This window comes from Pholcus phalangioides, unplaced genomic scaffold (assembly GCF_987345545.1).
Source record: "Pholcus phalangioides strain wild (caught in Gottingen) unplaced genomic scaffold, Ppha-v1.0 ptg000003l_1, whole genome shotgun sequence".
Taxonomy (NCBI): domain Eukaryota; kingdom Metazoa; phylum Arthropoda; class Arachnida; order Araneae; family Pholcidae; genus Pholcus; species Pholcus phalangioides.
The window spans coordinates 55,338,222-55,353,926 of record NW_028301596.1 but is presented as its reverse complement, the minus strand read 5'-3'; the positions used below and the strand labels follow the sequence as shown (position 1 = coordinate 55,353,926).

At 37.9% G+C, this 15,705-nt stretch overlaps 1 protein-coding gene across 18 annotated transcripts in view; it reads right to left on the bottom strand.

The window, feature by feature from the left end:
- Positions 1 to 298: 298 nt before the first annotated feature.
- The window catches only part of LOC149088912 (NAD kinase-like), an 85,387-nt gene continuing 69,980 nt past the window's right edge, over positions 299 to 15,705 (bottom strand). For 10 of the 18 annotated variants that reach the window (XM_089250608.1, XM_089250599.1, XM_089250711.1 and 7 more), the window contains 9 exons: positions 11,494 to 11,602; positions 10,776 to 10,861; positions 10,531 to 10,633; positions 8,291 to 8,385; positions 6,572 to 6,677; positions 5,754 to 5,911; positions 4,189 to 4,271; positions 3,841 to 4,045; positions 299 to 645 (listed from right to left, as the gene is read on the bottom strand). In XM_089250608.1, coding sequence (XP_089106734.1) covers positions 3,841 to 4,045; positions 4,189 to 4,271; positions 5,754 to 5,911; positions 6,572 to 6,677; positions 8,291 to 8,385; positions 10,531 to 10,633; positions 10,776 to 10,861; positions 11,494 to 11,602 — 945 coding nt within the window. In that variant the 3' untranslated portion in view covers positions 299 to 645. The remainder of the gene's footprint in view (positions 646 to 3,840; positions 4,046 to 4,188; positions 4,272 to 5,753; positions 5,912 to 6,571; positions 6,678 to 8,290; positions 8,386 to 10,530; positions 10,634 to 10,775; positions 10,862 to 11,493; positions 11,603 to 15,705) is intronic. The other 8 variants (XM_089250628.1, XM_089250622.1, XM_089250720.1 and 5 more) reach the window with 1 other exon arrangement.

The following is a 15,705-nucleotide window of genomic DNA, read 5'->3' as shown; positions in this document are numbered from 1 at the left end:
TGCATTTCGACACGCTATGGGTGTCGTCTTCAGAGGATACCCTCTCTCGCTGACCGAGGGGATCCCGCTTGCATTCAATACCCCTGGGTTGAATCCGAGCGGGGGTCCTGGGTCAGCGAGTTTATCCTCTGAAGACGATATCCATAGTGTGTCGAAATGCATAAGTTTTCATAATCTCGTTTATTTGCCTTTTTCGTTGGTGAATTTTTCTGAGTATGACAATGTGACCCTCAGTTATTTCCCCCCCCCCCACATTCGAATTCCGTTAATAGATTATAATCCAAAGACAAGATTATCATTCAAGCAAAAAAATTTCTCTTTTATTTGTGATTTTTTTTTATAATGTTACAAAATGAACGTCTCAGTGTTGATGGTACAATATAAAAAAGAGTAGGGGAGAGGGAGGGGGAATGTTTAAAAAAATCCTTTTTCACGCAAAAATTCAGGAATTGAAGATATTTAACACGTTTTATCCATTTCTTCCACATAAGTTGGTGGATAAAAGTCATATTTTAGAGTTGCGTACAGAAATACGTGAGAAGAAGTAATCATTTAGAATGGAGGATATGTAATTTTGTATGGGTAGTGGTGGTCATCTTTTCTTTTACCTTCTTCTTATCTTCTTTTCCCGTGTTTCGACATTCACTGAAATAAATAAAGGAAATATGAATTAAAAAAAAATTTAATCAAAAGTCAAACGAATTTATTGAGAAATGATTGAAGAATTTCATTACATAGCTCAAAGATAAAATTCAATTGGCGTATTATTACGGTCGAATCCCGTTATAACGAACTCCAATCCAAGAGACCGGATAAATCACTTCGTTATAATGAGATTTCGTTATAAAGGAATTCAAGGTTTTTGCATTGTTCCTATGTAAACTTATCTGGGGGGATTAGAAAAGTGCTCGTTAAAACGAGATTTTCGCTACAACGGTATTCGTTAAAACGGGATTCGACTGCATTCAATATATTACACTGCTGGTTATTAAAATTGCTCTGCACCAAGAAAACTACATCCGACATTCGCGAAGTTTGCATATTGTGTACATTATATACATCATTTGAGGAATTTATTTTCAAAAGGGACCATATTTCCACTTTTATTTTTGAAATTCACTTTTCAACGGTTTCTGAATCATAAGGATGAGTTCTGTCGGATTATGTAACAGACTTTATTCGAACGGGAATATATTTGGTCGAAATCACAATGTAAAGTGCGGTTCTACATCACTCAAGTTACCCGCGGCGCATTCTCAGATTATTTGAGTGATTCGCGGCATATAATTACGGATCTCTTGAGTGATGCGTGGCACAGTTCCAGAGCACTTAAGCGGCCCGGACACATTTCACTTGGATCCACGAAACATTTAGAGATCACTAAAGTGGCTCTGCAAGGCACTTATCTATGTGGGGGAGGGGAAATGTTACTTCAAGTGCCAACAAACTATCGAAAATTTTTTCTCGTTTTTTGGCGCACCGAATAAGATCTATTAGGAATATTTCATATTTTCATAAAGGGTGGTTGATGACGTAAGAATCATCCAACCCCCCCCCCTTGTCATCAAAAGTCGGAAAATCAGAAACCCCCTCCCCCCCCCCCCCATTGATGCTGACATAATACTTGAATGACCCCTATACGCTAATGGGAATGAGGTTCCACTGTAGAATGATCGTGTGTTTTGTATGTTATTCACGAGAGACAAGTAAGGGAACCGGTACCTTACTCGGTTTGGTGAAACCTTCTGGAATTAACGGGTGGCGTAGAAATTTCCAATTTTTCAGACTTAACCAGCTCCAATTTTAATCAAAAGGTAAAACAATTCACCTTACCAACATTTAAATGCAAATCACTTGAATGTTGATCAAGAAACATTATATTTAAGTATTGTTATACCACTCCCTTATGCTCGCTACCTGTTGGGCTATTTTCTACTTTTGTAAAGCGATCCACTCTAGAGAAAAAGGCTTATTATAAAAATTCTGTGGTGTTTGGTTAGAACATATCACCTCCAAAAAATGACTTCTTGATTTAAAAGTAAGTCTCGCTAATTATAACTAATTAGAAGTGAGATAAATGCGCAAATACGTGCGTACGGCTAAACAACATGCTGATGTATGATATTTTCATTTGCATTTGTGTGTATGCTTCAATTTTGATTTTTAAATGGCAATGAAAATGCTTATAGCTCAAAAAATGTGATTTTGGAGTTATCATGTTCTGACCAAACACCACAGAATTATGATGGCAGTTTTTCTTTCGCAAGAAGTGCGAATACCCGGGGTCGATCATCACCGGAACAGATTATAATATTGCTTCATCATAAACATTGCTTCGTACTTTTTTTAATAGTCGTCACGCACTGCATCGTCAGTTAAAGGTATCCCATTCAAATAAATTCATATTTTGAATTGACCGACCACAAACTTTTTTTCCCTAATTTTTCTCTAATTAATTTCTTTTCTCAGCTCAGATTCGGACTTCCTCTTTATGCGGTTGTGTGCGCATCGTGATGGACTCAAATCACGAGGGCCCAGGCTCGAGCCCAAACGACGACGTAGTGATGGTCAGCTGAAATTGGTTTTGTAACTTTTTAAGATGTGAATAGGAGCCGATCTCCCCCACTTAAAAAAAATATCTCCACAGAGAGCACAAAAGCAGGACTACACTATTTAAAATTCACACACAACACAACAACAGGTGAAACAACCTGCTAAGTTGTTTGCTTCCGAATTCGGAAGGAAGATAGCAGGACTTCCAAAAACATAACAGCTATTCCTCAGAAGCAAAATTCATTTTAGGTACTACACAGCCACGCTGAGTGGTGGTCAGAGTGACGGACTCGCATCGCGAGGACCCGGGTTCGAATCCCACCGGCACCGAAGTTATGGTCGATTGAAGTTGGTTTTTTCCATAGTCCACAATTTCCAGGTGCGAGTGCGAGCTGATCTCCTCGTTAAAAAGTCTCGCCAAAGAGAACGACAGGCATAAAACGTACAAATATTCAATCATTCCACTTCACTCACTACACTTCTGAAATATAGATGGCAGCACTAAATGTAATCATGTAGCTCCAAGCAATAGCTACAGAAATATAAAGAAAAAAAAGGAGCTGTACTGGTGTCTCATTACGGCGCACCGAGACAGCAAGACAGGTCCGAGCTGCCCGAAATTGTTTCAACGTTTGATCACTTGGTGGCAGCGTTTTTCGCGTCGCATCAGTCAGTCGTTGGAGTCCAGTGATGGTGATGTTAATGATGATGATTTCTGAACATATTTTTTAAGGGAGTCAATGAACAGTGTAATAATAACTTGTTTTTAAGTGATTTTTGTAAAGAACTTTTTTAAAAATATGGACAAAATTTGTTTATGTTAAAATTTTTCTGTAGATTTTTTTTTCTATAAATTTATTACAAGTAAATTCTTGTAATAATAGTTTTAATTTGTTAGTAAAGAGTGTTTAGGTATCTACTAAGATTTCATCGGCAAGCCTGGCCACAAAATTCCAGTGTTGGGTGGGAAAAAAAACCGGAGAGTTCCACTCTTTTTTCCTCAAAAAACATGTTTACGATAGAGGAAGATATTATTAATATATCCGAAATTGATAAGTGTTTTGAAAAACGTTAAGTATTTTTTAAAGTGTTTCGACCGTACTGAAAGATTTAGAAAACAGGAGCTGTCTGGTTCTTGCACCCACCGTCTCTAATTGATGTGTAATGAATGCATTTTTTGGTCATTGCTCCTAATGTAGATTGGGGTTTTCTTTCCTTGATGTTAGTGTCATCAACTCTTTCCGATTTCTTGTTTAAAGGGAAAAATAAATGTGGAAATTAACTAACCTAGCTGTCGAGATTATCTTGCCTGTCGATGGAATCGATCGTATCACTACTGGAACTGTATATTAAGTCCGAATACTCGTCGAGTTGCTTTTGCTTCTTTCGCACGTTCCAGTGTAGACATTCGGCGAGACTGTCGAACCAATCGCTTATCTGGTCTTGCGCGCAGATCGAAGGCACAGGATAAATCGACATGGTAACCCGTAAGCTGTGCATAAGGAAATGAATTTTTTTTTAAAAAAGACATACAGTTGATGATTTGGAAACAAGAAATTTTTATTTAAGAATTTTTAATAAGTAACAAAATAAATGCATCGAGATAGAGAGAAAATACATGGATGCAATAATAACCTGTCGCCATGTCTTAGTTCTTGTCTTTTCCGTCCGTCGAATGAGACCCAAGCGACGTTCCTGGATTCTGGTGACACCATTATCTGCAACAATGGAACCGTAAATATCAGGGTGACCATTTTTGAAGTTATTTCACGATCCACAAAATGCTTATATAGACGAACGATGTAACTGATACATGAAAAACTACAGACGATTATTAACGATGTAATTCATGAACGATATAATTACAGACATATTTCGGTCTTTGAATAAGGTAATAAGTATATAAAATGCTCAAAAGTTACGCAACAAAGTAAAAAATTCTTTTAAAAGCAAATGTTTTAATTATTTTTTCCCTGGAGTTTTACGCAGATCAAAGGGTGAAGCAAAGGACACAGTCTGGTGAAATTACAAAGAAAATAGAAAATCCAAGATCGAATAACTGGCGTAGGAAAGAAGAGTCATCCACAAAAAGGTCGATGGAGAGGGTTGGCCAATATGGGATACGACCACCAGATATGACCTGGATGCACAGGCTCGAGAACCTTGATCCATACCAATAATAAGATTAATTATCAATGACGTTTTGTGGTATCAGGGTCCATTTAAGCGGAAGACTTGCTCGCAGCTCACCCAGGCTTTGGAAAGGGTTATGGGGAGCAGTTGGATGTTTTACATGGATGTCTAATGTATTTTATATTGGGTTGAAGTCGAAAGAAATCGGTGGCTATTCCATAAGAGCCAGCGTTTTAAGCGTTGTAATGCTCGACATCAAACTTTTGTATTATTGTTCATGAACATGGCATTAGTCAGGGCCAGAACAAGGCAAGTACGAAGGGTGCGGCTGCACCAGGCCACTAAATTTTAGGGGCCGCAAAAAAAGGATAAAAATACTTTTGTTACATTCTCACTTTAACGCTTTTAACAAAGCAAATAGCTTAAAATTCTGCCCAAGACCTCGAACCCCCTTGCCTGGGATTTTAATAGAACCCCCCCGCCCCCAAGCTAAGAGAAGGATGAAATTGGATCTAGTGCTCCGTGCGCTGGACCAGACGAGGCGCTAAATTCTTCTTTTGAAGTTACCCAAAATTACACGAGGTGTATCTAGTTGCAACCCTGGGTAGATAAGCCCCGATAACTGATAACTCCCCCCCCCCCCCCTTCAAGTGTTTGAGAGCGCATATGCATTCTTTCGCTGGCCATCAGGCACTATCGTCCAAAATTTATTGTCGAATGGCTTTCTTTTTTTTATGACATGAAACAGTAGTTTGATGCGTATTCTCGGGTGCCCAATGCAAACCTGGTGTGTAATACGGTGTTCATGGTTACTAGGGGGATTGGGGAAACCCCGTTTTAAAGGGCCGCAAAGCTGTTTTTGCACTGGGACGCAAAATATTTGTGCTTGTCCCTGGCATCAGGACCTGTGACAGAAAGAATTGGACGGACTATTTCTGAACCTCTAGCGAAGACATGAAGATTGATACCAATAACAATTTCTGTTCAGATCATCATACCGTTACAATGGAGAATTTTCAGTTTGCCGCTTAACTTTCGAGTACGAGTGTATTCGAGTGAGGTAATACCTTGAGTTCGACTCCTGCCGGGACGACAATGGGCCTGAATGAGAGTGAATGAGGACATATAGGAGTGATCATGATGGCTGGAACGCTCGGGTGGATCATGGATGCACCGGCTGCGACAGCGTAGGCTGTACTACCAGTTGGTGTTGATACAATGAGACCTGCTCGTATACAATATACATATATATCATTGTATGAAATTTATGGAAATGAAATCATGAAAACGTTATTCAATAAGTAGTTGATCAAGTAACCCACCAACATATCCGGTTGGTTATACTAGTCGCGGAATTGGAGAAATGTTGAGCAATAACTTAAATATACGATGAAGGCTCGAAAAATATTTAGACATTGAGGTACGTGAGTAACCATTAGTCATTGGTAGATCATTCACATTGAATTTTTTCAAAATATAAACATTCCTCTGAGGAATTTCTAACGAATAGGTACATGCCGGAACACGCGTTGAGTGTTAAAATATGTGTGGCTCTAACATATTCATGTTGGTAGAGTCCTGCTTGTTTCGTATCAGACTGGTGCTGCCATCTGTCTTCTTTATTTTGAAGGAACATTGGCAAATGTCTGAATTTTCATGTTATGTAAGTATCGTGTTGAAGATCTGCTTGCTCACAGAGACTTTTTCAAGTCGGAGAAGGTTCGAATTCACGTCTCGAACTTGGAGAATCGATCTTTCAATGACTATTTGCAGTGCCCATTCTTGTCCAATAGATGCCACTGAACTCCCATACTGAACCCAAACAAGATATTTAAACCTGACCGCCATGATACAAAACAGACTGATATATTGCATTTTGACGTACACTTACCGTCTCCTTGAACTGTTGTGACGTGTTTCCCGTCAAGATAGAGATCAATATTCGAAAGGTACGGAGAAGGTCCCCGATCGACAACGACTTCGTTTAAGACCTATGATAACAGGAAGTAAGGTTTAGACGTATAGCTATGAAAAAAGAACTAATCACTTTTTTAAATGGAAATGAAGTGAATTCATGAATTTTAAAATTACATAATGAATTGTACTTATTACGAGATGTATTTGAACGTGTTAATTACATAATAGAACGGCAGGCAAATGCCACAGCCAGGAACCAATGGAAGGTTGTAAAGAATGTGATACTTCTGTGAGTGAATGCGAACAACATAACCATTACAAATGGGAATGCACCATCGCAGTCGCTAAATGGTGTCAGCAATATATTGTGATAGAGCAACCTCTACATCAGTGGTTGTATATGCATATGGGTTCTTTTAGGAGGGGGGTAAAGAGTCGTGAGTAAGCAATTTTGGGGGTGCAACAAGATGGAAAATATCACGTGATGATTAGAAACGGTGCTAAAATGTAAACTGAAATTTACTGGAGTTGCAAAAATTTAAAATGAACTTTATTGGGGTTGCAGCCTAGTAAAAAGTTGAAAACGGCTACTGTACATTGACTAGAAGTACCGTGGGCTGTCCGGGCCGCATATCATTGAACTTTACATTGATACGAATAAGAAGGAAATTTAGACTCCCGTGATTGGTCGCAATGAGTGACGAAAGTGCGATACGCCACCATTGGCGGTGTTCTTGGAAATATTTAGAAGGACAAAGGTAAAATGGTAATTTTTTGGGTTTTTTTGTGCTTTAGAACAAGATTGAAAAAATATAATACCTGCAATAACACGAGAATGTGTAAGAAAGAGCAAAAAATATAAAAATAAATAAATAAAATAAAAAAATTTTCCATTCTCCCTATATAATCAAGAACCCCGCCAAAAATGATGTACAGTAGAGTCTCGATAATTTGAGGTGAACGGGACTGTGACCACCTCGGATTAATGAAAACTCGGACTATATATCCGAAAAAAAGTAATATAAAACGACTTTTTAAGAGGGAGAAGGGGGGTTCTATTCTTGTCTGTTTTGTCCTTAATTCATTACACAACTGCCAAGACCCATTTATATGTGAGACTGACAGGGGCCCAGTACCAATTTTTTTTTTTGTAAACTACGAATTCACTATAGAGAAACCTGGGAAAACTGCTAATAAGGTTCTTTGGTGGAAGGCCACCAAAGAACCAAGTCTAAGACTCCTTCAGGCCCTGTTCAGCTTTATTTAAGACAAAAACGACTTGTATTTTGTAAAACGTTAGACAAAATGAAAGAGAAAACTTATTGTATTGCTTTCCTTCGCACTCATTGTGACCAATCAAGGGACGCTATATTGCTCTATTATTCATAGGAACGTAAGGTTTATTCATATACTTCCAGGGAATCCGCAGTGTGAAAGATGAACCAACCATTTGTCAAATGAGTAGCTGCAGTGAACCCAGTGCATAATCTTTACATTTTGATAACAAAATAAGACTTGTAGGAAGAAATTTGATATTGAAATTATTTCAAACGTCGATCATTCGAGTTTGATTTTTTCTTTATAACGGAATGTTTAACTAACAGCAATAAGATTATGTAGCAGATTAGGATATAGAAAGAATTCACAGGTATTATTACAAAAGGTTTCGTGTTGCTGATGCACTCACCAAAAAGCTAGAATGTGGCTTATTGTTCTTTGCATTTTCGTTGCTTCTGACGATAATACACCTCAAACGACTTCTCAAAGTTAAAGCAGCGTGTCCTGGAAAGAAATCATGGACATTAATAACGTATAGTTCTCTGCAGTGTTTATAAAAAAAGAGTCGGCTCATGCATGAGAAAAGGTTTTCGCGACAAAATGCAGACACATCATTGCGTTTAAGTATTTGAACGTTAATGTGTTTAGTTAATGATCCATGGTGCTTAATGGTCTGAATAGAACTCATATATCGGTACATATGCAGCTTATTTTTCAGTAGAAATATCAGTATTATTTTCTTAACGGGTTTTTTCAATTCCAAATTTCATATTGTGACTGATTACACGTATCTAGGATGAGTAGGTCACCATTAGAATAAACGGGGATAATCACCGATCTTCGACTGACATGAAACGATGAGACCTTCTTTAGCATCCGTAACTTTAACGAAAGTATCAAATCTTAACGAGTGAACATTGGAGGTGTTTTTCTCGAAAGTTATTGAACTAATTAAAATACGTTAAATCAGCGGTTCTCAACCTTTTTTGACGGAGCCCTTTTTGGCATATAATTTCTATGGCGGAGGATTGTAGACCTATTTTTTACTTATTCAGCAAAAAATTACTGATTTATTTTTATTATTCTAAAATAATTATAATTATTTTTTCAAATTACTGTTTATTTTATTTTCCTCGAGCACCGGTTGAGCACCGCTGCGTTAAATTATTTCGTGTTCTTCGAAGTCTGCTCCATTTCCCTCCCATATCGAAAATCAGCGACATTCATCAGAAATATTCTAACCAGAGGCTTCTTGTCCTCGCTGTCTTGGTTCCATAATTATGTGCCTCAGAATAATGTATACTATATAAAATGCACTTTTATACCATTACCATTTATACGAATGGTTATTAACGTGAGAAGGGCAACTCAACAGAATTGCAGAGTGTTGGAGAGAAGCAACGTTCGTGCCTCTCCGCTATTTTTGTATAGGAACACTTCATACGTTGAGAACCAAATGGTACATAAGGAAGCCCTCCACGTTCGTGCCTCTTCTAAGCTGATAAAATTTGCTTATACCTCATCGAATTGCCAAAATCTGTACGTGCTTCTCCGAGTGATTTATTGAGTCCCTGAGATATTCAGAAATGTTTATGCAAAGAAACCAAGTGAAGGAAAAGGAAAGAAATGGCAATCCATATATTCCAATTTGGAATATCCAAATCCATATAATTAACAAAAATTTTAATAACAAAATCTATTTAATTAATAATATTTTCGATTTGGAAACCACATAAATGAAAGCAAGTGCATGAAAGAAAGAAAGAAAATGGTTGAAATCCATTTTAAACGATTTTTGAGATCTCACAAAGGACAGCACGGGGCATCTCAGTGGATTTTCAACTTCCCTATGTTGCTACGAGATGGTTATTTTAATATCATAAAAAAATCATATGAAAGGGAGGAAAAAAACATGCACCTACCAAAAACGCACAAAACTTTCGAGACCAATCAAATACACTATTTAAATTGCAACATGAATGTTAAATAATAGCAAGAAAGCTTTTATATAAATCACTTCACATGGCAACAAATTTGAGTCATCTCTATTTGACGAATTGGCGATAAATCTGGAAACCTCGTTCTAATCTAACCGCACGTTAGCAAAGAAAAGGAGGAAAGAAAAAAATATATGAAGGGGTAGATATAAGAGAGTTTTTTTTTAGAGTCCTTTTTCATTCTTATCCTACGTATTCTCTTTCGCTCTTACATAAACATAGTAGAAAGATGTATTATATGTGTGGAGAAAAAATCATCAACAGGAAAGGAAAGAGGGGATAAAAAAGCAACTTCAGTTGATAGGGTAACTATGAAGCTTTGCGATGGTGAAAAGAGAGCAAAGAAAACAGAAAACTTCTGTTTGATTTATTCCACTGGCGTTCGGACGCAATATTATGTCTGTCAGCGTAAAGGGAATTGAGTTATGTTCAAATCTCGATTTATTATAAGTAAGTCAGTTATCATACAGGTTCGATCTTAAATGGTGATTATTGAACCGAATAGAAAAGGGAGGGGGAAATTAATTTGTTTCCATAATTCTGGGTGCCATAACTTTCACTGAAGCATAATTACATTAACGACATACACTACATTATAAATTAATAATAGTGATAGCCTTGAATATGAATGTAATGGGCTTCATTGACTGACCTTCAAGGACATTCGTGACTTGTTCTTCGAAATTGTCGAATTCGAAAGGCGTCAGGAAACCAAGCGAGCCAAGGTGGAACGCCATTACCGGAGGAACACTTTGCTGCAATTATAAAAGTACGGTTTCGAACATTCAGAAAATCACAACTGTCATGAGTCTTTGCATTTAATTCGGCGATAGCACGGAAAAATTCTTTTATTTAGTAAAATGGTTATTATATGCAGTAAAAATTATTTGGGCTAACCTGGAACAGTGAGGAAGCGTACAGCAGAGTACCGTCTCCTCCTAGACAAACTATGAAGTCGATTTTATCGGTGAGGTCGTCTTTACCTGGAAATGATGATAAATGAAAATATATCAGTACAACAAACAAAAATTTTTCTAGGTTTAAAATTTAATACATGTATCAGGGGGGTTTCCAAATTTGTTGCCGTAGTGGCTCTGTGGAGCTCCCTAAATCGGTATGTGCCCTTCCGAGCTGCGAAAATCAGCATGTACCTCCTGTTCACCCAGAGAGAGGATACTGTACCTCCGGAACTACCAAAATATGCACGTGTCTTCCCGAGGTCTGAAAATTTGATCCTACCTCCAAGTTTACGAAATTTGCATGTGCCTTTCCGAGCTTCCAAATTCAACACGTGTCTTCTCGAGCTCCAAGAATCTGTTTGTACCTCCCGAGATTCCCAAATCTGCTTGCACCTTCTCGAGCTGCAAAAAATCTTGTATTTCCGGAACTGCCGAAATCCGCATGTGCCTCTTTGACCTGTCGAAATCTGCATGTGTTTCGCCAGCTCCCCTCTGCATATACAACTCACAAAATCTGCACGTGTCTCTCCGAGTAGCGAAAATCTGTATGTGTAACCCCATTGCTAATACCGCAAAATACTGTATAATGTATCGGAATAATACATTTCATACATATGCTGGTTTATTCATGTGATCTCGATATGAAGCTGATTTACCTTCTTTGAACGTGCATAATTTTTCTTTAACCAGAGAGTAGTTCTGATTGAGTAATAAACATTCTTCGTCCAGTACTGAAGCTTCGACGAAGACCAACATCTGTTTTTCCTGTGAGAAGAAAGGGGATTCATACACTGTTCATAAGATCTCAAAATTTATAGTCATACCTTAAACGAAAAAGTACATTATATGCAGTCAGTTCCAAAAATAAGAGGCGACATTTTTTGAAAGGTCTTAGGGGGGGGGGGGGCTTCAAAAGGAAGTAGGGAGGTCTAGAATGAACTTTTTTGTTTTAAAGAAATGGATGCGCTGGCCATATAAACATCAATTTGTAACTTATTCTGATATGATTTCTTATACTGAAAATCAATGAGATTGGTACATTCTGTGGATTGGATAAATCCACTTCCAGATTCCATCTTATACAAGGCAAGATTATTGTGCGAGTATTTACATGAGGACATTGTACAATTACGGACTGATTAACTGTGAACGATGTTATGATTACAATTTTTATTCCCGATTCTTTATTGTAGATATGCATATATATAATATCGTTATTCGTGATGTTAACATAAATTAATAAATTTCCGAATACATCCATCTTCCGAGAACGCTTCGATGTCTCTCTCTGAGATTGGAAACGGAGTGTGTTTGGTCCTTCAATGTACAATGTCATAAAACTTGTGTACGTGAATACTGTGCCGTTCAGTGCTAGAAAACTTGATGTGAGCCGGGCAAGAAATTTCAGAACCTCTGGAGGAGAAGAAGCTGTCTTTAGTTCAGTTGAATCTAGCCACGAGCATAAAAGCGGATGGACGTTGTTTGATGCCGAGTCACAGCCATTCATTATCTGGATGATTTTAAACGACCGGGAAAAATATACCAATTCCATTCACAAAGAGCAGTTGTTAGGTACAGATATTCACACTTCCGGCACAGCTCAATCGTTAGTAAATTACCCATGGCGATAGACCGGAGTTGTGCTCGGTTTGAAAGAAAGAAAGAGAATAATTGTTTTTAACCAGGGGTCCACGGGCCCCCAGGTGTCCTTGGAGAGGTTCCCGAGGATCAGTGAGCTTAGATTAGAAAACAATTAACTTATTATTTTTAAATTATCATATGTACTCAACATTATTCTAGAAAGGGGTCTTTGACCTAAGGCTTACTGGCAAAGGAGGTTCCTAGCTTTCATTCACCTTCTCATTTCCACAAAAAAGCCCGTGGAACACTAAAGTTAAGAACCCCTGATATGGAGTGAAAGCCATGAAACCGGAGGATTTACATGGCGCAGCGTCCGAGTGGCGCAGTGGTAAGACGTTCGTCTTCCGCTGTGCAGGTTACCGTGAAGGTTCATGGGTTCGAATCCGGGTGAAGAACATGAGAAACAATTTCTTTACCTACTGATCCTGGGGTGACCACCGATAGATAGCACCTTCATTCTCGTCCAACTTCACTGTTTGGAAATTGTCGTATGACTAGAGTTGGTGTGCGTTAAAGTAATGCTTAAACGCATTTCCGGACACACATTTCTTTGAGCCCTTTTGCAACACTTTAGAATTTTGCCACTTTTTTCCGAAATACCCAATATACTAATAATTTGATGTTTACAATGGCTTTGAATAACCTTCTCACGACAAAAGGAACCATTCATGACGAGGAAGCCGATTTCTAGAATCTTCGAGTGCAAATTGAAAGGTAAGACTGTTGGACAAATTTCTAATGTTCCTAACCGATCAAATTGTTTTATATATCAAGTTCTTGTCAAATAGAAAGTTTTTGATGACAATTCGAGATCTGGAAGGTCACATGTAAATCGCATTTGAACAGACAGACTGGTCCAGAAAATTATGTCAACTCAAAACATGTTTACCGGCAATGTTAACAATATGAAACATAATCCGCGGCTAAATATTCCAAAAGATACAGCACGTAGATGCATAGGGGACTGCAACTACATTAAACTGAAAAAGAAATGTGTTTACCATGAATAAATTACGTCACAAGGGATGAGATTGGAGTTGAAAAAGAAAGGTTGTTTTATGGAGACAGATGGCTGAAAGCAATATTCATTGAAGAGAAAAAGTTATTTTAGATGGCCATGATGACCGGAACACTTACTGGCATGACTAATGACTATACGGAAGAGCCAAGGACTGACTTCAGCCAATGAAAGGCTGGCAAATTACTGATGTTGGAGAGGATTTTGTTTGACTTGGTCAGACCAGTCTGTCGATTTTTTAGGGAAGACAAGACCCGGAGAATAACCAAGAATCCTAGGTATTGGAGGGCGCAGTAGCCCAGGTGGTATAACATACTCGCCCAAAGTACCAAAGGATGTTTAGAGATGTTGCGAGTTCGATACCTGGTTCGTCTCCTTGTGAGAAAACATTCCTGACACAGGGGTACAACAGAAATAGTGACATGGCCACAGAAAAAGATTGCTACCATACCTACAGAGGGACATAGACTTGGTTGAAGGGGTGCAGAGAAGAGCTACGCGTGTCCTAATTGGCACACAGGGCTTGAGTTATGAAGAGAGACTTCATTTTTTGAATATGTTTACATTGGATGAACGCAGGTGTCGAGGAGATATGATCGAAGTGTTCAAAATTTTCAATGGGATGGATAGGATGGACCATGAACTTTTAGTACACCGCCAATCGACTGCTTTTACAAGGGGACACCAGTATCGATTGGTGAGGGACAATGCAAGGCTATGGTGTCGCAGGGAATTTTTCTCTAATAGGGTTGTTAATAAATGGAATGGCTTACTCCCGGAGGTAGTAAATTGTAACACAATTGACACGTTTAAAAAGAAATACGATAAACATGTTGGGGTAAATTGAGAAGCTATCCATTCTTAGAATAAGACAACCACAAGTATTCTTTATGGGCGTTGTATAATATTTTATCATGTGTATATATTGATTACAATTTTTGTTAATTGCATTTTAATTGGGTTGCTGTATTTTTGAAATATATGACAACCATATTTTTATGGACATCTTTTTATCAGCCACCTCGTTGGGCATTTTGTCTGTTGTGGCGTTGTATTTGTATTTGTACCGCAGGGAGTCCCACATCGAGGGGTTAGCGCACCAACCTCTCGGTGAGTATAAAAAAGGCTGCCGATCCGGATCGGCAATAAATTGTAGGCCCCGGTCTAATTAGCCCTCGTGTGCAGAAAATGACCGTGGTGTGACGAAAATGATCAAATGCGTAGAGATCCGAGTGGGAGTTTCAGCATTGCATGTTTCCAGTCTTTTACTTCTCTCTTTACTACTTCAATTTTACTTATTTCTGTCAATGGAAACACGTTTTTCCAAAGTGATTCATGGACAGAAAGACATTTCGAACGCTTAATTCTGTGAATTCATGTATTCTAATAAGATTTCTTTGTGTTGTGCTCAAACTTTTAAGACAGAGTTGAATGTTTAATTTTTTTATTTTTCATCGAAAATCGTGGTTGCATTATTACTTATGAATTTTCATGTGAATTATAGACGTGGTATTAAAGTACCTTATCAGCAAAAATATTAAAAGTATATTTGCTGTGAATATTTCTGTTTGTGTATGCCATATTTCTTTTGTTCTTAACCTTTTGGAACGGATTATAGCAGTCGAGCAGTGGGCACATACTATCTCCCTATTCAAGGACTTGAATCCCAGAAATCTACTCCAAAAGATTTGGATTATCAAAATCATGAAACCTACACGCCCCCCCCCCCCGTGATTAAAATGGAAGTGGTGTCGCAAAAACTGTCCGAATAATGAATAAGAGGTAAAAAGGATTTCTCCACGTGACATATTATTGACATATGTGTCATTCGATAATGTTCCCGCTTTGAATCCATATACAAAAGATTAATGCGTGCATTGCGTTGTGCTTTGTATTTTCAGTAAGTTTTGTTGATCACACCGCCACCATGGAGACTGATATTTACATGTGCATTCAATATCTAGAAGTTATTGAATAAAAGGGGTAGTGGTACATACAAGCGCGTAATGAGGTTTGCATCTCGTTACAAGATAATTGTAAACCACGATAAGTTCCCAGAAATATCAATGGCTAATATTAATATATTTTTTAATGAATTTGTATTATGTCAATCCCAAATAAAAATATATTAAGACGAGTGTTTTTTCTTTTTAATTAAGTATTAAAAGTATGTAATGCATATAAAATATGGCATACTATTTATGATGAA